At 43.7% G+C, this 26,771-nt stretch overlaps 1 protein-coding gene across 5 annotated transcripts in view; it reads left to right on the forward strand.

Annotated features, from left to right (window-relative positions):
• cntn2 (contactin 2) overlaps positions 1-26,771 on the forward strand; it is a 126,639-nt gene that overhangs the window by 83,525 nt on the left and 16,343 nt on the right. For 4 of the 5 annotated variants that reach the window (XM_061784533.1, XM_061784529.1, XM_061784531.1 and 1 more), the window contains exons 15-18: positions 4,329-4,487; positions 4,706-4,855; positions 18,988-19,058; positions 19,166-19,400. In XM_061784533.1, coding sequence (XP_061640517.1) covers positions 4,329-4,487; positions 4,706-4,855; positions 18,988-19,058; positions 19,166-19,400 — 615 coding nt within the window. Of the gene's footprint in view, positions 1-4,328; positions 4,488-4,705; positions 4,856-18,987; positions 19,059-19,165; positions 19,401-24,492; positions 24,648-26,771 lie in introns of those variants that run through there. The other variant, XM_061784534.1, reaches the window with a different exon arrangement.

Genomic DNA, 26,771 nt, shown 5'->3' on the forward strand with positions numbered 1-26,771 from the left:
GTTCTCAGCTTGGGGGGTTGGTAGCTTGTAATTGGTTAGCGATTGTAATGCATGCCAGATTGATTTGTTGAGTTGTTAGCGGTACTGTTTTTCTAACTTTACGGCATCAGAATCAGAATCATCTTTATTTGCCAAGTATGTCCAAAAACACACAAGGAATTTGTCTCCGGTAGTTGGAGCCGCTCTAGTACGACAACAGACAGTCAATTTACAGAACACTTTGGAGACAGAAAGACATTGACAAAAAAAACAGTCACTGAGCAGTAAAGGGTTGCTAGTTATCTGGTAATGCCGGTACATTTATTTTTTTTTTTGGACAATTGTGCAAAAAGATGCAGAGTCCTCTAGCACTTAGAGCAGTTCGAATGACTAATATTGCAATAGTCCGGTGCAATGACCATTGTGCAAAGGGCGCCGAGACTTCAAGGAGTGTATGCGGTTTAAAGTGACGAGTAGTGCGATAATCTGGGACAATCTTGGTTGTGCAAATGTTGCAGATACTCCTCAATCAGTCTGCAAATGGAGCAGATGCTACTCTGGCATGAGTGGCCAGTATCTGCAAATAGTGCAGCATGGCAAGACAACTACAGTGAGTGCACGAGTAATACATAATTGGCCCCACAGAAATGTGACAATGAACTCAAGTCAAAAAATTGCCAGCATGTTGTAATGGAATTGTAGTTTAGGTGTTTAAGAAGTTGATCGCAAGAGGGAAGAAGCTGTTGGAATGTCCGCTAGTTCTAGTTTGCATTGATCGGTAGCGCCTACCTGAGGGAAGGAGCTGGAAGAGCTGGTGACCGGGGTGCGGAGGGTCCGAGAGGATTTTGCACGCTCTTGTCTTAGTTCTGGCAGCGTGCAAGTCCTCAATGGTGGGTAGGGGAGTACCGACAATCCTTTCAGCAGTTTTTATTGTCCGTTGCAGTCGGAGTTTGTCCTTTTTTGTAGCAGCACCAAACCAGACTGTAACGGAAGAACACAGGACTGATTCGATGACCGCTGTGTAGAACTGTCTCAGCAGCTCCGGTGGCAGGCCGTGCTTTCTCAGAAGCCGCAGGAAGTACATCCTCTGCTGGGCCTTTTTGAGGACGGAGTTGATGTTGGTCGCCCACTTCAGGTCCTGAGAGACTGTAATTCCCAGGAACTTGAAGGTCTCGACGGTTGACACAAGGCAGCTGGACAACGTGAGGGGCAGCTGAGGCGAAGGATGCCTCCTGAAGTCCACGATCATCTCTACAGTCTTGAGCATGTTCAGCTCCAGGTTGTGTCGACCACACCACAGCTCCAGCCGCTCCGCTTCCTGTCGCTATGCAGACTCGTTACCGTCCTTGATGAGGCCAATGACAGTGGTCTCATCTGCAAACTTCAGTAGTTTGACAGTCGGGTGCGCTGAGGTGCAGTCGTTTGTTTAGAGAGAGAAGAGCAGCGGAGAGAGGACACAACCTTGGGGCGCCCCAGTGCTGATGCTGCGTGTGGATGAGGTGGCCTCCCCCAGCCTGACCTGCTGTGTCCTGCCTGTCAGAAAGCTGTAAATCCACTGGCAGATGGCAGGTGAGACGCTGAGCTGGAGAAGCTTGAATGAAAGGAGTTCAGGGATGATGGTGTTGAACGCTGATCTGAAGTCCACGAACAGGATCCTCGCGTAGGTCCCTGCACTGTCGAGGTGCTCTAGGATGAAGTGCAGTCCCATGTTGACTGCATCATCCGCAGACCTGTTCGCTTGGTAGACAAACTACAGGGGGTCCAGCAGGGGACCTGTGACACTCTTGAGGTGGTCCAGCACGAGACGTTCAAAGGACTTCATGACCACAGATGTCAAAGCGACAGGCCTGTAGTCATTTAGACCCGAGATTGCAGGTTTCTTGGGGACTGGATTGATGGTGGAGCGTTTGAAACAGGATGGAACTTCGCACAGTTCCAGAGATCTATTGAATATATGTGTGAAGACTGGAGCGAGCTGGTCCGCGCAGACTTTGAGGCAGGATGGGGACACATGGTCTGGGCCTGCCGCTTTGTTAATCTTTTGTTGTGTGAAGATGCGTCTCACATCCTGTTCATGGATGGTTAACGCAGAAGTCAGAGGTGTGATTGTGTTCGGTGGTGTGGCTGGGTGGGTGTGGGGTGTCAAAGTGTCATTTTCAAATCTGCAGTAGAAGGTATTCAAGTTGGCTAGTGTGCTATTGTTCTCAGCTTGGGGGGATCGTCGCTTGTAATTAGTCAGCGATTGAAATGCATGCCAGACTGATTTAGAGTCATTAGAGTTGTTTTTCCAACTTTGCTGCAAAGTTCCTCTTTGCAATGTTAATTTCTTTAGTCAGCTGGTTTCTAGCTCGATTCCAACTTCCAACTTTGCTGCATCGTTTCTCTTTGCAATGTTCATTTCTGCGGCACAGTGGACGTCTGGTTAGAGTGTCTGCATCACAGTTCTGGGGACCGGGATTCAATCCCCGGCCCCGCCTGTATGGCGTTTGCATGTTCTCCCCGTACCTGCGTGGGTTTTCTCCGGGCACTCCGGTTTCCTCCCACATCCCAAAAACATGCATGGTAGGTTAATTGACGACTCTAAATTGCCCGTATGGTTGTTTGTTTATATGTGCCCTGCGATTGGCTGGCAACCAGTTCAGGGTGTACCCTGCCTCCTGCCCGATGATAGCTAGGATAGGCTCCAGCGCTCCCGTGACCCTTGTGAGGATAAGCGGCTCAGATAATGGATGGATGGATGTTAATTTCTTTCGTCATCTGGTTTCTAGCGCAATTATACAGGGCCCTATCCCCACTTCATTATGCGTCCTCTTTAGCCTGCCAAAGTTGCTTAAGTTTGGCAATGAACCACGGTTTGTTGTTATTGAACGTGTGAAATTACTTTCTTGGAACTCACACCTCTTCACAGAAACTGATATAGGATGTGACAGTGTCCGAATATTCATCCAGGCTGCCAGCTGAATTTTCAAAGACACTCCAATCTGTGCAGTTAGACAGCTTTGAACTTCTATCTTTGCTTCATTGGTCCACTTTTTCACTGTTTTCACCATAGGCTTCGCCATTTAAGTTATTGCCTGTAGGATGGTATTAAGTGAATTAAGCAGTGATCAGATGAGCTCAGAGCTGCATGAGGTATGGCACGGTATGCGTTATTTTGCGTAGTATAGCAGTGGTCTAAAATGTTATTTTCCCTGGTAGAACAGTCGATGTGTTGCTTGTATTCTCTTGCGGAGCTTCACTTGGCTGCCGCCCGCTCCCCACTTCGTCGCCTACGTCTCCATGCGCCATAGATCGCAGCCGCCCCCACCGGTGAGCGGATTTGTGAAAGTTGGTGAAAGAAAGTCCGGGTTAGACTCCCTAATGTTTAGCAAGTCTTCCCTTGTGTAAGTGAGTCACGTAATGTCTCCAAAGATGAACGGAAAACACAAAAACATAGACAAAGCTAGATAGCACGTAACCGAGCCGCCCACACGGATATGCGTCATCTTGGATCAAAAGGTGGGCCTCTGGAGATGCTGGGCCTGTTTCCCCCTCCTCCTCTTGGGTCCGGTTGTGTCCGTGTTGCCCTCCTGGGGGATGCCGATCCCGGGGCTTCTCTCCATCCCTGTGTCCTCCTCGTCACTCTCTCCGGGGCGCTCCACCGTGGTCATCACCCCTCTCTCCCTCGGACTGTGTGGGGTCCCCGGCTGACTTGGAGCTCATGGTAGGATGTCAGCGCCTCCTGCCTCGGTTGGGCCCGCCTTCTGTGCACTGTTCTGGTCACTGGACTATGGTTGGTTTGGGGGGGGCGCATGTAAATTAGCAATGTGTTAGCACGCTAGCGCGCTACGCTCTTGAAAACGGCAGGCTGGGGTTTTGAGTTTGGTGAAGATTTTTTATATTTATTTACAGTAATTTTGACCACGAAAAAAAGTTTTAACAATTTTGTCCTGTATGGTTGTATTTAGGCAATGAAAAAAAGTGCTTCAATATAAAGAACAATCGGCTGTTACGGATGCCCCCCCTAAACACACACAATAGGCCATTAAATCAAGGTTCCACTGTACTGAAAAATACAGCAAGATGTTAGAGGAACAGTTAGGCTTAATCAGCATTGTGACAATTGACAATACAACATAATTCATTGTAAAACTATCTTTTTATTCACGAAAAAACTCAACTATGAATTGAAAGTTATTCTTTCGGTAAAAATTTCCCAGTCAAAGAAAAGGAATTCAACATACCCCCCAATCAATATATTAAAGTGTAAATGTACTGTATATTTTCAAATAAACTGCATATGTTGACAAGATTTGAGATAGAAACCTCATTTGTATATTTATCAATATTTGCTTCTGTGGTGTACCCAGGGCCCCCGGGACCGCCTGGCGGTTTACTGGTAAGAAATGTTGCAGAGACATCAGTGGAGCTGAAGTGGAGTCATGGCTATGACAACCACAGTCCAATCGGGAATTATGTGATCATGGGCCGATCTTCTCTATCAGTGACGTGGAAGCAGATGAGGACCAGTGCGTAAACTGTCAATAAATAAATAAATAGTGCACCAATAAATAGTGCAAACATAAAATATTTTGTGGTTGTAATGTGAAGACATAGAATTTTTACAGTTTAAAAATCAACAATATGAATTGAAATGCTGTAATGTATGCAAGTCAACAAAAATACTTGTTTGATAGAGATTTTTTGACCATTTACATAACATAAAAATATCTCATTTTTAACACAGAGCCAGTGAACATTGAGGGGAATGCAGAGTCTGCACGTGTGATTGGGCTGGTTCCCTGGATGGATTATGAATTCCAGGTCATCGCCAGCAACATCCTGGGCAGTGGTGAACCCAGCATGCCCTCACATACCATCCGCACACAACAATTAGGTAAGGGAACACGTCTCTATCACCAGAGGTAGTCCTGAACCGAATGACGCCCTGTGCGACGGTCAGCATTTGTAGCCCTTTGCCGATTGTGGTGAGGGGTTGAGTGGGGGGGTGGGGGGGTGGTAACAGAAATCTGTCTCCAAAACAAAGAAAGATAGTCTTTGCACCGTATGAAATGCCCGTCGAGTGACCCCCCTGTACGGTGGGGTGCTGGCATACATTTTGTGTTGGTGTATTTTCATAAAACGTCTTCTAAGTGTATGTGCACCGACCGTCAATAGCATACTTCTGGCTGATGGTCGGGGGGAGGGACACACACCCCACACACATTTTTTTAATTGTGGTGTGTGGTAATAAGAGGACCAAATCACAGGTAAAGCTGCAGAGTAGACTATTAAGTAATTTAACTGACACAGTAGTAATACAAACCATGGCCTGGAAGTATAACAACTAAAACCTGCTTGCCCATGTTTGCTTAGGACTGTGTGCTCCATTATTTGACCAGAGTATGTAGATTTCAGAGCCCTACTGCGTTTATATTCCACTAGTATTTTTTTTCATATATTCTGGACCTAAACCATTGAATGATTTGTAGTCCAGTAGCAGAACTTCATAGTCTATTCTAAAGCAGACTGGGTGCCAGTGTTGAGACTTTAAAATTGGAGTTATATGTTCTGACTTATTTGTTCTGGTCAGAATCCAAGCTGCAGCGTTTTGAGTTGCAGCTGTATAATACTCTTTTGGGGGAGTCCCGTCAGAAAACCATTGCAATAGTCGAGTCTACTTGGATAAAAGCATGGATGAGCTTCTGCTTATCTGCTTGGCACATGCAAACGTTCACTCTTGATTAGGCTTTACACGATCAGGATTTTTGGGGCCAATCACCGACCACCGAAGAGCGAGTTTAAAAAAACGATAACCGATCACCGATCCGATCACATGATGGAGGAATGTGTCTATTTAAATGACCTGTTCATTTACTGTATATACTTGTGTACTTAATTGCGCCAAAAAATATATTTACAATAAGTAATGTATCATTGTTCATCTATTTATGCCAGTGAGGTATAGAGACAGACAGAACAAATGAATGGTCTTAGATGGCAGGAAGTAAATACAGTAATTAATGTATCCACTTTTTGTGACATTTTTGTTTGTTGGTGTGCCGTGAGATTTTTCAATTGTAAAATATGTTCCTTGGCTCCATAAAGTTTGGAAATCACTGCTCTAGTCAGGTCATGTATTCTAATCAGTCAGGTCAAACCAACATTACAACATGACAGAAATAATGGGTGCTAACTTACTGTAATTAAATTACTTTATTTTTAATTAAATTACTTCACCCAAACCGAAACGTTAGATCTTGATTCAACAGAACGGCGGCATGTTTACATCCAACCGTTCATGGTACCACTAGCTTGCTAGGTTATATAATGTTTTTGTTGCCTGCTTGCGAGCCGTATCGTATTAAAAGTACGTGAACATTCCTGAAGCAAGCCGTAAACGAACGTCTTCTCCTGGGCACCGGTGACCACCAACACACCATTATCCATTATTGGTGTCGTCGCCATGGTAACGAATGTATCCGGTCCCGTTTGCGTTGACACGATGAAGCCCAGTGATCGGAAAAAACAGGATACGGTGGTATTGGAATACAAGATTTTATTGCAATAGTCTGATATAGTGCAATCATGAAAGTGCAAATTTGTCTTGTAGTCTGATCCGGGCATTACGTGTTGTCTGTCTCAGACGTGTTGTCTGTTCCACGCCGCCGACAAGACTACTTTACTGGCCGTCAGATATTTAGAGGACTACGCCAAAAGACACACGACAAGGCTAAAAATAAAGTAGCTTTTGGATTCAAATATACTGTGCACAATGGCGACGCGGAGTAAATGTCTTTTGCGGAGCCGATCAATGACGTCATTGATCGGATCGGCGAATTATGACATTAAAGCCGATCAGCCACTCAGCATAAAATGCTAATTATCAGCCGATACCGATTAGGCCGATAAAGTCGGTGTAAAGTCTACTCTTGATATGTTCTTTTGCTGGTAGAAGGCTGTTTTAGTAATTGATATGATATGACTACTGAAAGTCAAGTCGCAATCAATCAACACGCCAAGGTTTCAGACTTGGTCTTTGGTTTTTCGAGAGAATGACTCCAGGTACAACCCTAATTCCAATGAAGTTGGGATGTTTTGTTAAACATAAATAAAAACAGAATACAATGATTTGCAAATCCTGTTCAACCTATATTTAATTGAATACACTACAAAGACAAGATATTTAATGTTCAATCTGATAAACTTTGTTTTTAGCAAATAATCATTAACTTAGAATTCTATGGCTGCAACACATTCCAAAAAAGCTGGGACAGGTGGCAAAAAAGTAGTATGCTCATCAAACACCTGTTTGGAATTTAGGGATTTCATCATCTACAGTCCATAGTATCATCAAAAGGTTCAGAGAATCTGGAGAAGTCACTGCATGTAAGCGGCAAGGCCGAAAGCCAACATTGAATGCCCGTGACCTTCTATCCCTCAGGCGGCACTGCATCAAAAACCGACATCAGTGTGTAAAGCATATCACCACATGGGCTCAGGAACACTTCAGAAAATCAATGTCAGTAAATACAGTTGGGCGCTACATCCGTAAGTGCAACTTGAAACTCTACTATGCAAAGCAAAAGCCATTTATCAACAACACCCAGAAACGCCGCCGACTTCTCTGAGCCCGAGCTCATCTAAGATGGACTGATGCAAAGTAGAAAAGTGTTCTGTGTTCTGACGGGTCCACATTTCAAATTGTTTTTGGAAATTGTGGATGTCGTGTCCTCCGGGCCAAAGAGGAAACGAACCATCTGGACTGTTATGGATGCAAAGTTCAAAAGTCAGCATCTGTGATGGGCTGTGTTAGTGCCAATGGCATGGGTAACTTACACATCTGTGAAGACACCATTAATGCTGAAAGGTACATACAAGTTTTGAAGAAACATATGCTGCCATCCAAGCAACGTCTTTTTCATGGACGCCCCTGCTTATTTCAGCAAGACAATGCCAAACCACATTCTGCACGTGTTACAACAGCGTGGCTTCGTAGTAAAAGAGTGTGGGTACTAGACTGGCTTGCCTGCAGTCCAGACCTGTCTCCCATTGAAAATGTGTGGCGCATTATGATACGACAACGGAGACCCCGGACTGTTGAACAGCTGAAGCTGTACATCGAGCAAGAATAGGAAATAATTCCACCTACAAAGCTTCAACAATTAGTGTCCTCAGTTCCCAAACGTTTATTGAATGTTGTTTAAAGAAAAGGTGATGTAACACAGTGGTAAACATGACCCTGTCCCAGCTTTTTTGGAACGTGTTGCAGCCATAAAATTCCAAGTTAATGATTATTTGCAAAAAACAATACAGTTTATCAGTTTGAACATTATATATCTTGTCTTTGTACTGTATTCAATTAAAAATAGGTTGTACATGATTTGTAAATCATTGTATTGTTTTTATTTATGTTTGACAAAACGTCCCAACTTCATTGGAATTGGGGTTGTATTTACTGACAGCAAACCTCTTTTCTTTACTGCCAAAAATAATTACCCCGGTTTTGTTGTGGTTTAATTGGAGAAGGTTATGGTTCATCCAGTTATTAATCCGTTTTAGACAGTGACACAACACCTCAATTGAATTGCGGTCATCTGGAGACACTGGTAGATATAACTGTGTCATCTGCATAGTCAACATCAAGGTTCTGATGAATTTGGCCCAAGGGTTGCATATACAGGCTGAACAGGAGGGGTCTAAGAACTGGCTCTTGAGGGACCACATAAGTCATTGCCATTCGATGATACTGAAAACTTTCAATGGTTACAAAAAGAAGTAATTTCCTTCAGGTAATTGCTATGAAGGGAAGGTTTGAGATGGGTCTAAGTTTGTTAACATGGACGTGTACAGCGTTCTCCTTTTTAAAAGTGGCTTAATGCCAGCTACTTTAAGAGGTTTAGGAAATGCTGACTGAAGTGAGCAATTTATTATTTGCTGCAGATCAGCTAGCAGAGACTTCACAATAGTTTTGAAAAAGTCAAATGATATTGAGTCAAGACGGCTAGTTGATGGTGTCAGGTGCTGAACCGTTTTCTCTGTTGTTTTTAGTTGACTTTATAGAATTCTGGCATTGTAATAGAGTAATTCCTCAGAGGTTTTAGGTGTTGTATCATTTTGCTGATTAGTGCTGATACTTGACCTGATGGATTTTATCTTTTCACTCAACTAGCAAGCACATTTATTGCATTAAAGTGCTACGGGCGGGGGGGGCTTCTGAGCTTCTAAACCACAGCAAACAGTGCGTATTGTTGAGGTTCTTGCTAATGATTTCAGAGAAATGTTGTTGTCTCGCCCTGACTAATTCTCAGTTAAAATTACAAAGATTTTCTTTGTAGAGGTTGTAGTAACTCTGGAGTTTAGTTTTTCTCCATTTACGTTCCGCTTTCCCACAGTTTGATTTAGAGGCCTTTACCATCATGGTGCTCCTCCATGGTGTTTTAGGTCACCTTAAGGTTGTCTTAGTTTTAATAGGAGGAACAGCTTCCATGACTTTTGAGATTTTCAAAGTGAACTTATCCAAATGTTTATCAACTGTCTCTGCATTCACTGTTGGTGACACAGCTATGATCACCATAAATTTATTGCTGGTACTCTCATTCATGCACCTTTTTTTAATAGGCACAGTGGTTGCCTGAACTTTTGGGAGAATCTGTAATTCTAAGAACAAGCAAAAATTATCGGAACCAGCCCAGTCCTTGATTTTATCCTCCACTGATCAAATCGTCCACTGATAAAATCTTACCAGGTCTAAGATGTTACCTTGAGTGTGAGTTGGACATTTATGTTGAGAGAGGTCTAATGTGTCCAGTATAGCAGAGTTCTTTGGAATTATTTTCCATGCTATTTTCAACATGAATGTTAAAGTCTCCCATTATGACATAATAGTTGTAGTCAGTACAGACAACTGACACCAGTACTGAAAATACCCCCGTACATTTTCCATTGTATCTTAGAGGTCTATGAATTATTAAAACCTTTACTAAAAACAGATATTCAAAAGAGGTAAAATCACCCAAAATAATTTATTTACACTCAAATAATCATTTAAAAATACAGTCAGTGCCCTGCGGTTGGCTGGCGACCAGTTCAGGGTGTACCCGCCTTTTGCCCGAAGATAGCTGGGATAGGCTCCAGCACGCCTGCAACCCTAGTGAGGATAAGCTGTACAGAAGAATGAGTGAATGAGTAGCAGCATTATTCCACCACCTTTTGAGAGTGCATGCAATGATACAGCAATATACGGTTTAATACCAACTTGAACAAATCGGTGTTTGGAAACTCAAGCAAGCTGTCTTTTTTTTTTCTGAAAAGTTGTCATTTTGGAGGTGAGGGGATTCCTCCCGACATTACTGCCACTTTATAGTATTGTTCATTCTTTCATCCGCACCAGCTATGCAATGTCGTTTCTTTCTTTCCCTGAAAGGTTGTCATTTTGGAGGTGGTGGGATTCCACCCGACGCTGGCAATATATACAATTTGACTAAATACTGCCTCTTTTTAGTATAGTACAGTATAGTACATTCTTTTCCACACCTGTGCAGTGAATTTGGCCTCCCTTCCTGCCCCTGACATCCCACCAAGACATGAGGGCATTTCAATTTTGGTGATAAAAAGGGGCATTCCAAAGCCAATTGGTTATTTACCAATTGCTCCAACATGTATGGACCCGTAACCGTCAATTATTGGAAATGACTGCCAGTTTATTTATTTTTTTTGCAAAAAATACATAAAATCTACTTGTTAGTGAAATATGGACCATTAAGACCCCATACCTCTTTTCAGCACTTATATATGCCCCAAAGTGTGCATTCACACAGCCATTCCAGGATGCCCCATTAATATCATAATTAGATCCATAGCGGAATCAGTGTGACGAACAAGAACTGCTTTCAACACAAAGGGGGGTTAACACCAAGTCTTGGTTGTTAAACCTTACACTTTGGCTGCGGCTGGCACCCTTCCGACTTTATTACACCTCTTATTCTATGTTGTAAGCCGACAAATTCCTGGATAAACTTCAAAGCCACATCCTCCATTGGTCCCTTGCACACAAGACAGCCACCAGGTAAATTACGTGAAAATACTGACTTAGATGGCCCGTATAAAAAAAGTTTGCCGCTGGTGAATGATTGACTGTTGGGGGAAAAAAAGCATGTCAGCATTGAAGTGGCTAGTGATTGTGACCTCATCCCTAAGTATGTTTCGGAAATGAAACAATATACTGTATACAGTATGCGATGGCATGATGACATCAGGCAAACTATAAGATAATATATAGTGGTGCCTTGAGATACGAGCAAAGGGTGAGACCTAAAGGCCTCTTTATACTCACGCGGATGGCGACCGCGCTGACGTCACTGCGGCTGTCCCTCGCGTAGTTTGCCTTTATACTCGAGCGCAACCCACGCGCGCTGTTTTGTAAGTGTGCTGCAGTTCTCCTCCAAGTCAGGGGTGTCGCTACGGCTGGTATTGGATAGGACACCACAGGGTGGAGTTTCCTCTACATTTTTTTGGCCATTTCCGGTTCCCGTTTTGACTTTACTTTAAGTAAAAAGGAACAAAGCAACAACAATGGCGACCGCGACAGAACAAATTGACCTGGAGGACCAGATGATACGTTTAATTATGCTGCAAAATCGATCGAGAAGGCGGCAACGTAGATGTTATGTAGAACCAAGGGGCACGCTGAGTACGTCATCACAGTATGTGACTAAAACGGACCAATCACGAGAGATGATCTCTGCGGCGTTCAACACGCAGCAACTATTTTTGTCGGCTGCGCGGCAAGGTACGCAGAGGTGCTGCGCGGGGCAATTTGTCGGTCACGTGATGCAATGTGGGCGTTGTCAGCCGCGGGAGTATAAAGAGGCCTTAGGGGTTGTTCAAGATTCGAGCCATCGATCGACGGATTTTTTGCTCCGAGTTGTGAGCGCAAGACTTGAGATGTGAGTGCTGTATGGTGACAGTTAATACAAAAAAGAGCTGTTTAATGCCACTCCCAGATGAAGTGTACTGTAAAATTAATCATAAAACAAAAAATAATTACACATTGTGTATTTAAATCTACCACAACACAAGGTGTAATTCCAGCCTTTCAGGCCCATAGCTTAATGCTAATGCCAATAAGTATCTATGTTGTAGTGCTTTAACCCTTTAAGCAACAAATTGAACACAAATGGTGCAGAAACAACATGTAGCCAGACAATAGTACAATAATTCCCTCAGTAAAATATTCTTTATTCTCTGCATAGAACAACTAATATTAGTGCCGTACTGATGATCTGAGAGAGGAGTTCAGATATCTCAATGAAGTTTTATTATAAATCCCACTGTGGACAGGATGAGTATGTGACTTCACATGTGTAGCATATATTGGTTTGGATAAAAACTTAAGTACTTTCAGAAAAAAGAATAATCCGGAAGCGACGCCTGCATTACTTCCAGTTTAGCGTGATTTTAAGTGTAAGCGTTAAAATCAAATTATTTTATCTCAAAAAGGGGCACCATCTCTCTTTAGATCTCGAAAACCCTCTATGCCTCTTAATCTGAAGGTTGCTACAGGAATTAGATAAGAGTTCTCGATAAGCAGAGGTCTTTTGTCGAATCCAAACACACAAATATTGCAGGTAGTGGATTTTTATCGAAAATTTGATGAAATCTAACAGGGGAATCTACAGGGGAACAATGCAGGGAAAAGCAAAACAAAGGGCAGACGAACATTGGCAAAGGAGACTGTACTCTACTGATGCGAGGGTGGAAAGTGCGTGCGCGGTGACAATGCAGAGAGCTGGGGGTTCCTGTTCTCGTTAATTAAAACCCAAATATGCACCAATCTGTACTTTAGTAGACCGTAAATTGGATTTACGTTGCATGGAACACAATTTAGGCAGGCCGGTCGATCTCCCGAATGTTTGGCCGGTCCGTACGGGGAAGAGGTGGAGTTGGCGGGAAAAGGAGGAATGAGAAAAAACAAAAAGCAAGAAAAGGTGTTCCAAGCGCAGGTTGGCCAAAGCCCGTGAATGTCGCTGTTCGCAAGACGCTCGGAGCAGATGTGCGCCACCTGTTTCCCTCCCAACAGGGATTTGCCCATAAGCTGCCCAGGCACACGAAAGGGTAGCTCTGGGCGCTGGCAGGGTGCCCTGCGGCGGGGAAAGGTCTGATGTGTCCTCGCCACCTCGTGGTGAGGGGTGGGGCTCCATGGCTGAGCCAATCTTCGGCAATGTGGTCGAGCGAGCGAGAGCCTGCCACAAAGTGGGGCTCAGGCCTTTATGCCCAGCCGAAAGGCGGAGCGCAGGTTTCTGGGGTAGTTGCTAATTGATTTAAAGTCCGGGTAGAAGTCAGGATTCCTGGGGCCTTATCTACAAAAGGTGCATACGCACAAAAACGTGGCATCCGTTCTTTTTCACGGCAAAGTTCAGATGTATCAAGAGTGACAGAACCATGGAAATGCGTGGTGCCTCACGCCAACTGCATGGCTGGCGTACGCACGTTTCTGCAGCTTTTGGTGCTTTGGCGACACTTAGAGGTGATGCTGGGAAACTGTTCTCCTAAATCAGCACACCAGAGACATGAATAATTAGCACTGATGAACAATTCATGCATTATTTACATGAATTTACTTCATTTGAACATGTACATCGGTTGCACATGATTAAAATGTGTTTAAATTGGCATAATTTACCCCAAACCATGATTTTTTTTGTCAGAGTGCGTGTCCTCTCCTGTGTTTTTAAAATAATAAATTGAGTAATCAAAAAGGAGTCAAAGTTTTTGATATCCTCTTTGATATGCTGATGTGCTTCTATTTGAATTCAAAAGATTTATTACAAATACCACACATACAACATTTACGCATGAACCATTATCTCAGGGCTGAGTGTAGGTTACTGTATGAACACATTTGTTATGAGTTCTAAAAAATACATGATATTAACCTTGTGGGGTGATCATAGTCAGCCACGTCCTCCCATCACACCTGAGAGAGCAGCGTCACCCATGATCGCAGCGATTCTCTCCTCGAACGGGGTGAGGCCCTCCTCGCCGGTTCTTCCGCCTTTTTTGGCCACACTTTGGCAGTGGGCAGCTGTCCTCTGCTTCACATCCACCTTAATGTCTGACCACTTCTTTTTTAGTTCAGTGTGCGTGCGCTGTTCTGACCCGCAGCATCGACAGCCGCACACACGCTGTCCCATTCGCTCCTCTTTTGCGTGTTGTTAACGCCGTCGGACAGCGTGCCAAAGAGGATTTTCTTGCGCGCCTCCACTTCATTGAGCAACTTCACATTCAGAAAAAATATTTTTCTTCATTACCTTGCTCATTTTCCTTTTTTTCTGATCATGCAGAGATCGGCATCTCGGGTGCAGGGTTCATTTAAATATGATTTGCATATTCAAATGTGGGCGTGGACAAGGAAGAGTCGGCTACTCCAACATGTGCGCTCATTTCCACGTTGATTGGAATGTACCAAGGAAATGTGCTGAGATTCATGAGTACGCAGAGTTTCATACATCAGAATATTTTTGTGCGTACGACGTTTTCTGGATTTGAGTGTACGCCATGTTTTAGGAGGAAATCCACGCAAGTCTTTGTACATGAGGCCCCTGGTCTCTGCTTTTGATGAGCTCTTTCAGACTGGCTGGTAATTCATTTAGCGTCTGTGTGAGATAAACCAGGCATCCCTGTGACCGTCTGTCTCGGCGTGGGAGTGGAGACAGTGATGCAGTCCCAGTCCGAGATTGGGGATTATGGTGCCATCTTGCGAGAGCATGTCCGTTACACAGCCGTGCGCACAAAATGGGACATCATATTGGCAACACAACACAACACAAGGCACCATGCTTACGGAAGTAAATATGGCCTCTCGCATAAGTCTCGTCATCAGTCATTTGTGACAATTCCAAGGATTTTGTGCAACTGGAACCAACGTTTTCTTATATATATCAGTTTGAAGCATCTTCTTTTCGACACTGACTGCTTTGTGCTCCTTCGTCTGCCTTCGCTTTTGTGATGTGTCTCTTTTGTTGAACAATTGTCACATTTGTCGCCTTTTAATGACGTATACGTCAGATGAGCGCGACGTGAGCGTCCATACTCCACTCGCATCGGATACATATCCGATTTATAGCCACATACCAAAGAGACCTTGGTCGGATACGAAAACAAATTTATTGTACTGTTCACATTGACATGAAAAAAATTCTGAAACATGTCACATTGGGCAAAAAAAGAAAATTGGAATTGACATGCTTTGTGAACATAGCCATATACTGCCCCCAGGTGGTCAAGGCGGGCAAACCAGAAAGCGTGGCTTTCAATTGATGCAGTTTGGGAGGGGGGGCCGGAAGACAATGGTGAGGCCAGCCATTATGTACGGATTAGAGACAGTGGCACTGAAGAGACAACAGGAAGCAGAGCTGGAGGTGGCAGAAATTAAGATGTTGAGGTCTCTCTCTCTCTAGGATTGACCAGGTTGGATGGGATTACAAATGAGCTCATCAGAGGGACATCCAAGGTTAGATGTTTTGGAGACAAAGTTAGAGAGAGCAGACTTTGATGGATTGGACATGTCTGGAGGAGAGATAGTGAGTATATTGGTAAAAGGATTATGAGGATGGAGCTGCCAGGCCAAGATAGCTAGAGGAAGACCTAAGAGAAGGATGGCATAAGAGAAGAAGAGAAGACATGAGGGCAGTTGGTGTTAGAGAGGAGGATGCAGGAAATAGGCTTCCATGGAAAAGGATGATGCACTGGGGTGACCCCTAACGGGACAAAAAGGGGGGTGTATTACTGGCATTTCCATTCATTTCAATGGAAAAAGATGACGTGAAATACCTGTTTTTAGTTACAAGCATGGTCACGGAACAAATTAAATTCGGATCTCAAGGCACCACTGTAGTTGATTGCTTTAACGATCCATCCATTTTCTGTAGCACTTGTCTTCATTTATATATAATGTTCAGTATAATTGCTGACGATAGGTCAGGGGGCACAGTGTCAGGTGGGCACAAACACAGGGCGCATAGCTTTGGGACAGTTATCTTTTCCATCCATTTTGCGTAGCGTTTATCCTTACTAGGGTTGCGGGCGTGCTGGAGCCTATCCCAGCAATCTTCAGGCGAGAGACCTATATATAAACCCTGAACAGGTTGCCAGGAAATTGCAGGGCACAAAAATAGACAACCATTCACATTCACACCTACGGACAATTTAGACTCTTCAATCAACCTACCATGCATGTTTTTGGGATGTGAGAGGAAACCGGAGTACCCAGGAAAAAAACACACAGGCACGGGGAAAACATGCAAACTCCACACAGGTGAGACCGGATTTGAACCCGGGACCTCAGAACTGTGAGCCAGATTTGCTAACCCGGGGGTCGGCAACCTGTGGCTCTCGAGCAGCATGCGGCTCTTTAGCACCGCCCTAGTGGCTCCCTGGAGCTTTTTCAAAACTGTATAAAAATGGAAAAAATATAGATTTTTTGTTTTAATATGGTTTCTGTAGGAGGACAAACGATACAAAAATTCCCAATGTTTTCCAATGCTGTAAAAATGTGTGGAATAAACATTAAATTTCAACATTTCTATCATTTCTGTCTGTGATTTGCGTCATTAAAATATCAGAGCACTTAATTTCAGACTTTGAAAACAAAACCAAGATAATACAGAAAATTAAAGACATGCCGCTCTCCGCAAAGACAGTGAAGGAAAGGGCCATTAAAATGGTAGGCAAATCACAATCACAAATCACCAAATCAAGGACATTAATTCAGCTCCAGCGTACTCAATTGCCTGTGATGAGTGGTGTGATGTGCACGATATTGACCAGGTAGCGCTCTTATGCAGAATGTGAACTCTGATGGGCCGCAAGAAGAAATTAATGAAACACTGCACTGCAAATGCTGGAAGCTGTTTTGTCATTCGAGCGCAAGCTTACTGTATATGCCAGAGATGTACAGCGAGGCACAGTCTCTCACTTCTCCTCCCTGAGAGAGTTCAAAGAAGCCCATCACAATCACACACTAAACTGTGATTATTTACAAGATGCGATCGTTGATATGCAAACTGCTTTTGGGAGTAGATTTAGAGAGTTCCGAAAGGAAAAAAATGACACCGTCACAATTAGGGTCTTTGAAGGCAAGGAAGGCAAGGCACAAATGTGGAGGACCCAAGTGCAGGGAAGCAGGGAGCCGTGCAGAGTCTAAAAAAATGATATTTAATTCCCAAAAAAAGGCATGCAAGGAACATGGAAAAAAAACTAACTAAACAAAGTCCCATAACAGAAAAAAAAAAAAAATGGAAACAAAACATAACTGGTAAGATAACTGAAAGAAACCAGTGAACTAAATACAAACAGATTGACGAGGCAACGAGGAACACCTGGACAAGACACGAGTGGCTGGAGGGAGCTGATTGGTTGACACAAGGTAGAAGGTTGATGAGTACAGGTGGACACAATAACTAAATGAGCATGAAACATGGTACACATGCAGACATGAAACAAAACCAAACATTTTTCTATTTTCTTTATTATATTTCTATAATTTCATCAATGCAATGAAACATAACACATCAATAATGGAAGTTAAACTTAAAACACCATCGTACAGCACAGTAGTCACATGGTCAGTCATTCTCTCCAGGATGCGCTGCAGGAAAAATAAACATTTAATCATGAATGCTCATTATGTCATTTGGATAGTAGGCTAATATAAACACTTACAGCATGTGTTGCCTTCTTTATAAGGCTTATGTAAGGCTTTTAATTTTTTTGCGGCTCCAGACAGATTTGTTTTTTGTCTTTTTTGGTCCAATATGGCTCTTTCAACATTTTGGGTTGCCAACCCCTGTGCTAACCTGTCATTCACCACGCTGCCCACTGTTAAAAATCAATCAGAGTAAATGCACTCTGAAATAACTAAATTACTGGTGTCCCTACTGCCAGTAATTTACGGGTTTTTATCACAGTGAAATTCTTTACAATGTATTAATTACTCGGATATAAATGCAGAACTTACCAATACTACCACTTTCAGTAGCACAGCAAGCTATATTTAAATAAATTACTTAATGTAATTTATTATTAGAGTATCCAAGGATTTTCCATTTGGTAAATTATGTGTGCATAACTTACAGTGTTACATTAATTAACACTTAATACTTGCCAGTAAGTTACTGAAAAAAAATACAAAAGTGGGTGGAGAGTAGTCTGAGTTAGATTCTGGTGTCACGCACCACGTCATACATCGTACTTATCCACTAGCCGCCAATCATTCCAAGTATTGAGCAGTATATGCTGTTGGTTACAGTAGCTTAATTGAATCAGTTGACTGTCTGCGAAGGCAGCAATTTGCTCCCTGTCTCTTGAATTCTATAATGAGCTTCCTCCCATGGAAACATGCTGTGACCACCATGTGTATATACAGTAATAGGAGCATATACAACAATGCTTTTCTGCTACGGTGCCACATTGTTAGTGTTCAGTATTTCTACACAACAGATTTTTATGGTCATTCTCTTTCTTGTATAGTGATATTTTCTTGCATGTGTCTCGTTCTATACACGTGTCTTATTTACACCGAAATGCTTAAACAATTTAACCAGTTCCTAGGTGTCTTAAATATAGTACATGCTACATTCTTTCTTCAAAATACCCCAAGGATAAAAAGTTATAGCACACACCAGATTTTTTTGTTGTGCTGAAATTAGCATGTTTTGTGGAAGTGGCCCTGTCTCATGCAGCCCGCACCATCTACTTTAGTGCAAGGTAAGTGACGAACCGTTTTATTAACATGACGACAGGGCGGCAGTAGTGGTGCCTGCATGTTGAGCCCTAGTCTAAAAAAGCAAGTGCAAACTGTGAAGTGCACGTGAACCCCCAAAAAGACAGCTTGTATTATACATGTTTTTGCTTATGGCGGCACCACTTCATCGACAGGCCGCTGAATAACACTTGTCAATTAGTGTGCAGATCTGTGTAGATGGCACATGCATCCTTTAAGCACTGTAAATTTGGTCTGGTCCTCAGCTCCCTCAGTGGCTCCCAGTGCACTTGGTGGTGGAGGGGGAGATCGCAATGAGCTCATTATAACATGGACGGTAAGTTGAAGACTAATAAATAAATGAACATGTGATGACAAATAGGAAACAGGTACTTTGTTTAAAACGAGGTTTGTTGACCGTTTATCTTCTGCTTAACCTTTCAGCCCATGGCCAGAGAATACCAGAATGGTGATGGCGTTGGCTACATTTTGGCATTCAGAAAGAAAGACACATCATCATGGACAGAAGTGCGCATACCTTTAGTGGAGTCCTCCCGATATGTGTACTACAACGACACCCTGATGCCATACAGCCCCTTTGAGGTGAAAATCAAAGCCTATAACCGAAGGGGAGAAGGTCCATTCAGTCAGATTGCTGTCGTCCACTCTGCTGAGGAAGGTCAGTTTTATCTGTTTGATATGTTTTAACACTCATTAGTGTTACAAACAATACAATGGCTATACATAGCCTAATTCATCCTGATGTTCCTTCAATGTTCATTATGTGGATGTTCACATTATTAATACTGATGTACTCAGTACTCAACTAAAGTGGCTGGAAATAAACTGAGCTACTGGACTTAGTCAAAGCAAAAACAAAGGTTACGAATGTAAGTACAGTTCTATGAATCCCGGAAGACCGCCAGAGGCGATACTGCAAGCACTGGATTATCCCTATAGCGCATGCGCAGGTCGTGATTTGCAACAAAGTCATATGTGACCTGGTGCCGCCACTTAGCATATATAAGCGTGTGGCACAGGAAGGCAAGTCCCTTAATCTTCCCGCGAACACACGAGGATTCCGAGGGACGGGAAACTCTGGCGGTCATCCGGTATTCATATAACCGTAGTTACATCCGTCACCTTCATTCCATTTCATCCCTCCTGACCGTCAGAGGCGGTGCTTCAAGCACTGGATGACGCCTAACAACAAAGTCACAAAAAAATCTACTGATCACCACGGAGACCTACCTCAGGAAGAGCAATAGCGGCACAAAACCCCATCAAGTGGATGGGAGACTGGCATGTTCACCCCGTAGAGGGCGCTGCCCAAGAGGCAGCCACACAGATATCTGCCAGCGGAACTCCTGACATGGCAGCCCAGGAGGTTGAGAGGCTCCTGGTAGAGTGACACTTCACCCCTGAAGGCAGCGGCCTGCCCTGGGAGACATACACCTGTGTAATAACCTGTGACCCATTGAGCAACACATTGCTAAGAAGCCCTTGATGAGCGGCCACAAACACACAAAAAGTGTGTTCCGATTTCCGCATTCCTGTAGTGGCCTTTGTATAGGCCTCCAGAGCGAAGACAGGCCACAGATGTTTAACAGCAGAACCAAAGTCAAAACGTGCCAACTGGATCGGTTGGGCGACATCTGCCTGTAACAACACCTTGGGGAGGAAATAGGCATTAAGCCAGAGGGTCACACCTAAAGCGTTCAACCGACAGCAGGTCCCGTCGTTCACTCACCCGCTTACCTGAGGCCATAGCCAAAAGGAATACTGACTTAATCGACAGCCACCTCAGGTCCACCTGGCCAACAAGTTCAAACGAAGGAGCCCTCCAGGACCAATGATAGATCCCTCAACACAGGGACTGGTCGTGTTGGTGGATGAAGTTGTCTGGCACCCTTCAAGAAAAGGGAAATGCTTCTATCAGCATGCCCCTGTGAAATGCAGCATGCACAGGGGCATGCACAGGGGCATTGCACCAGATTAGGGGCCCCCATACAGCATCTTCACGGAGGGTCCCCTCCAAAAATATTATACGGGGTGGGCAAACGTATATTTCTTTCCATACAGTTTTTTGTCTTTGGGAGGAGGGGTGGGGGTTAGCTACTAGGGTTGGGCATGGTTTAAATTTGAGTGATTCCGGTCCCGATTCCAGTTCCTCATTTCGATTCCAAACTAGTCTCGATTCCGATTCTTTTTGGGGGCTGGATGAAAAAAAAGTTTGCATGGTTTAAATAAGGGATATCCAAATTATGAACATCTATTTTCTTAGGAGCCCACAGCATCGATGAACAATGAACATTTGACTCGGGTTTCTTTATAACCAGTATCAATATCAAACCGATGAGCTAAATGGCAATGTGTGGGTAACTAACTAACCTTGACTTAATATTCATTAATGAATGTTTCAGCTAAAAGTTACATATAGTAAAATAGTTATTTGCGACTTTTTTATTACGTCAAATTAATTTATATGTGCAAGTTTTAACTTGACTTCCTGTTTTAAGCATGTAGCCTTTTATTTTGAAGGGTACGCACCGGAACTCAGCATTTTGCCACGAACGGTAACCTCACTCGACACCGGTGAAAACAAAAGTAAAACGAGACAGCATGAAAAAGTGTAATGAATGGAACCAAATGCTCTGTAAAACGTTGATTGCTTTACCTACCGACCGATGAGGTACAAGGTTAGTGTTTGTGATACTGCGAGACAACGTTTATTTGAATTTTGTCCCAATTCAGTGTGATGTAAAGTTGCTAGTTTGACCTTTGGGGAAGTTTTACCTCAGTGTGAAGCTTGTAATGCGACTGTTTCTTCTTTGTTTCCAGTACGGTAAAATAATGTATATTTTATTTTTGTGTCTTTCATCAGGTCTTACATTGTTTTGACGACTAAAATAAATGCTAAAAACCATCAGTGCAAGAGTGCAGTCCACAATTTAACTTGCTAACTGCCTCAATGCTGGCATAGACGTTTTATTGTTTCACACTCCCCCAGTTGACTTCACCGAAGTTCCGAGCTAAAGCTCGGAGCGTGTGGGAGCACATCAAACTTCTACACATCGCAAAAGCCTCCTTTACACAATATAATCTTATTCCAAGTTTTGCACTGAGGTGACTGGTCATTTATCTCAACAAAGTTAAGAAACACTTTTGTTCGCCGCCGCCGTTGGGCACAAGCACGTCTTCGTGCACGTTTTTCTTCGGGGTTGGCAGACTGTAGGCATTGAAACTGGGAACCAAAATTTTAAAATTTGAACAATTCCAGGAAAACCATAATGTTAGTCCTGGTTCCAATTGGTTCTCAATTGTCGATGATTATCTCATAGCTACCATAGATTTCCTTCCCGAAATTGTGTTTTGGGATGGGGGGCATTTGGGGCCCCCCAAATGCTCAGGGCCCCTGGACAGTTGTCCACTTCCCCCCATTCGACGCCCCTGAGCATGTATATAAATGAGAGGCTTAACTAATGTCAAATCATATGCTGAAACTGTGTATAGGCATGCTTTCATGTCGCCTGGACTTGTCAAGATGTTGCATTATATGCTGCTTGCTCATATGCCTCCAAAATGTAAAGAAAATCAATCAAAACAAATAGTGTCCTTTGTTTAGCTGATCACAAGAGAAAGAAAACTGAAGACAAGTGACACTTGCATCTTCAGAGGAGGATAGCAGTTTATGCAAAAAGATTTTGCCATAAATCAGAGCACGAACACTTAAAACAGTACTATACAGTTTTAGGTGATCCAGCTTTGTTGGTTTAATTACTTTTTTTCACAGAAGTCATAAAACAAAAAATAGTACAACAGAGAGCAGGATTGCACACACAAAAAAAGTGTTACATCGGTGCTAACATTATTAGCATGTCTAGCTTTTCTTATCACCATATGCTAGCACTTCGGTTAGTAGATATTTGTTGTATATTTTAAATGACAGCGTTACAGAAACAACAGCTAGGTGTGCTAAATAAGTTGATGCAAGAACGTTTTGCCTCTCATTTGGAGAATGTTTTGCGAGCACCATTCAAACTACGATTGTTATTGGTAGACTGATGTGCGCAGTGCATGTTGGGCACCCAAGTTCTTTTCCTCCTCCATCTTCAGGACCTTTGTGATGTAACTATTGCGTATAGACACAGCACGATGACAATGATCAAACAATATTGAGAGGCAAAACGTTTGTGCCATAGTGTTTGTGTGTCTGTGTGTGTGTGTGTGTATATACAGTTCTGGTTGAAAGTTTGTGAACCCTGGTGACTTGGTCACTCTTTTTGTCAAAAAACATTAAACTAACCTTGTTAAACATACAGTATATCCAAATCCAAATTTGTAAAGCATACCTTCCTAATAGTAGACACAAACACAAAAAGAGAAGCATTTTCATCATTTCATCAAACGTAACTCTTACTTGTATGTGTACAAAAGTATTTGAACCCCCAGCTGCAAAGGTTAAATCCAGCAGGCAAAAAGACAGACTAAACATTTGGGTGATTATTTAAGTCGTCCAGTGAAATAAGACATCCTTGGGAAACGGTTTGTCCTACACTAATTAATAAAGAGATGAAAGCAACCCAACCAACTTTGGTGCCATAAAAATCAACAAAAACCAAGAGCAAAGGAGGATATTAAGAAGAGACTACTGAGGGTCCATCCATCAGGAGGGCTGTCAGACCATTCTTGAAAGATTGCAGCTCCATCCACCCACTGTAAGACAAATAATTTACAAATGTACGATCTTCAACATGACAGCAACTCTGCCAAAATTGGACGCCCATCAAAACTATCACCCAGAAAACACCAGAAAAAATAGGTAAAGGCTGACTCAGACATCACCTCTAGAGAATTGCAGATCTCTCTTGTAGCATCTCTCATAAATCTGCATGCATCTACTATTACCGTAATTTATTGTGTATAATGCGCATTTTCCCCCCCAAAAAATTCTTAAAAGTCCAATATGCTCATTATACCTTGGTGTAGGGGAAAATGGAAAAAAAAACTTTCACATTTTATAAATGAATAACGCCATCTAGAGGTTATGAAAAAGCTGTACACTTTCATTCCAATATGACACCGCCACCTGGAGGTTGTGAGAAAGATGTACACTTTCATTGTAATATGCCAACGCCTAGAGGTTATGAAAAAGGTGTAGCCTACACTTTCGTTCCAATATGACAGGGGTACGTATTACTTCATATATGTACAGTTGTGCTCATAAGTTTACATACCCTGGCAGAATTTGGGAAATATTGTTTTTGTTTCTTTTTTAAATAAGATTGCTGACTTAACAACAACCATCATTAATTTCTTTATGGTTATGTTTTTATTTTTAATGATAATGCTTTTTTGAAATGCTTGACAGTTTAATTTGAATCCCATTAAAATAAAATTAAATGTGTTTCCCTTCTTGTTTTCTTTAGAGAATTGTACACCTTACAAATTCTGCCAGGGTAATCAAACATATGAGCACAACTGTTTTCTCATTTAATAAATGAAAGTAGGGCTGTGAATTTCAAAATAAGAGCAAGTAAAAAAAAAAGAAAGTATTACTGTCATGAACTGCTCTGCCGTACTGTTGTTGGAGCCAGGAGGGCGCTTTGGGCCCTCTCTCCCTCTCTCTCTCCCCTCCCCTTTCTCTTTCAGCACCTTCCTCAAGTCGCGGACCTCACCAAAGTATTGCAGCTTCTTCGAGCAGTACATAGCCTCACGGAAGCCACACTATTCCTCATTCCCTTTTTGACTCCTGTGTCTCTCCTCCTCAGTGTTTCCCCCGTGTTCCTGATCCACGTCATTCCTGCCGCTGAGCCAGCCACCTGTCCTCAACACTGCCTGCCACCTGTCCACGCCACTGCCTGCCAACCCACCTAGGACCACCTCCATTACCTTTCCTAATAAACCATTCATTATGAGCTATCTGCCTCCGCCTGCTCTTGGGTCCAGGTCCTCTCCATATGTGACAATTATGTGTCCAAATAAAGTCCTTTACTTCAGAATAATTATTTGAAAAAACTAACAACAAAAATATTTGGGCCATTATGGACCCAGCTACCCTGGAGGTGCTTAAGCCCACATAGGAAGAAACGTCAGCGTCGTGTCATCCAGCGGCTGTGCATTCATTGCTGTCAATCAGGTCATTTCATTGCCACTTGCCCCCTGTGACCAAAAGACCAGGCTCGCCACAGTCTGAGAGCGCCTTGGTTAGCCAAACCACTAATTTCTCTAGCTCTTCCTCCCGTATGACCGTCCATGCTTGCATTATAGGTTCCGCTCACAACACCCCCATTACTGCCCTATCGATTCCGGTGCTGATGACAATTTTATTCATCAAGGTATAGTTCTCCAGCACCAAATCCCTCTCCAACCACTTCCGTCCACGAAAAAGGTCACAGCCCTGGATGGCCGAGTCATTTCCCCTGTCAGCCACCAAACTCTGCCTATCACGCTCCTTATTTCCGGTAATCACCGCAAGAACATCACTCTTTGTCATTCCTTCCCCTGAGACCCCCTTAGTTCTTGGAATTCCCTGGCTCCAACATCACAACCCCGCCATAGACTGAACTCATTTATCCATCACTGGGTGGAGTCCTCATTGCCATTCCTACTGTCAGAAGACCCACCACCCTCTGTCACCCCAGTGGACCTCTCACGGATTTCTGAAGAGTATCATGACCTCGCCCCAGTATTCAGCAAGGACTTGGCAATCTCTCTACCCCTCCGCCGGCCATACGACTATGCCATTGACCTCTTGCCGGGAGCTCCACTTCCCACCAGCCGACTCTTCAATCGCTCCCGTCTGGAGAAAAAAGCTATGGAGGATTTACATCCAAGACTCTCTGGCTGCTGGACTCATATGCCCCTCCTCGTCTCTGGTCGTGGCTGGGTTTTTCTTCGTCGATAAAAAAGACACCACTCTCTGCTCATGCATCGACTACCAAGGACTCAACGACATAACAATAAAAAACAAGTCACTGCTACCCCTGATCGACCCGTCCTTTGACCCCCTCTGCGAAGCCCAGATTTTCACCAAATTGGACCTCCGAAACGCCTACCATCTCATCCGTATCCGAGAGGGGGATGAATGGAAGACCGCCTTCAATAACCCATTTCGATTACCTGGTCACGCCGTTCAGCTTAACAAACGCCCCTGCAGTTTTCCAAACATTTATCCATGACATCCTCCGTAACATGCTTAACCGGTTCGTGTACCTTGATGACATACTCATCCTCTCCCGCTCCCCCGAAGAACACCGCATGCTTGTGCGCAAAGTCCTCCTGCGCCTCCTCGAGAACCGTCTGTTTGTCAAACCTGAAAAATGCGAATTCCACCTCTCCTCAGTACATTTTCTCGGCTACATCAATGCAAAAGGACAACTGCAACCGGACCCCGTCAAGATCCAAGCCATCACCGACTGACCCATCCCCACTTCCTGGAAAGAACTGCAACGCTTCCTTTGATTTGCCAACTTCTACCGTCGATTATTCTGCAACTACAGCAAGGTCGCAATCCCCCTCACCAGCCTCACATCCACCAACTCCCCCTTTCAGTGGACCCCGGCAGCCTCCCAAGCATTCAGTAAACTCAAAACCGTGTTCACCAATGCTCCCATTCTGCGCCACCCTGAGCCCTCCCTCCAGTTCGTGGTGGAGGTTGACGCCTCGGTCTCCGGAGATGGAGCTGTACTTTCGCAGCGGGACCCCAAGACCCAGAAACTACACCCCTGTGCTTTCTTTTCCCGTCGCCTGTCCCCTGGGGAGAGGAATTATGACATCAGCGAGCAAGAGCTGCTGGCCATAATATGGGCCCTGGAGGAATGGATCACTGGCTGGGGGGACTGAACAGCCATTTATCATTTGGACTGACCTCAAAAACCTCGCTTACCTGCGTTCCGCTAAACACTCAAGATCGCGGGGCACTATTCCTGAGCAGGTTCAACTTCAGTCTCTCCTTCCGTCCCGGTTCCCGTAACACCAAGGCAGATGCCCTGTTCCATATTTACTCACCACCCTCCAGCTCAGCAGAACGCAAACCCATTCTCCCTTC

The sequence above is a fragment of the Phyllopteryx taeniolatus genome, chromosome 9 (assembly GCF_024500385.1).
Source record: "Phyllopteryx taeniolatus isolate TA_2022b chromosome 9, UOR_Ptae_1.2, whole genome shotgun sequence".
NCBI classification, from domain to species: domain Eukaryota; kingdom Metazoa; phylum Chordata; class Actinopteri; order Syngnathiformes; family Syngnathidae; genus Phyllopteryx; species Phyllopteryx taeniolatus.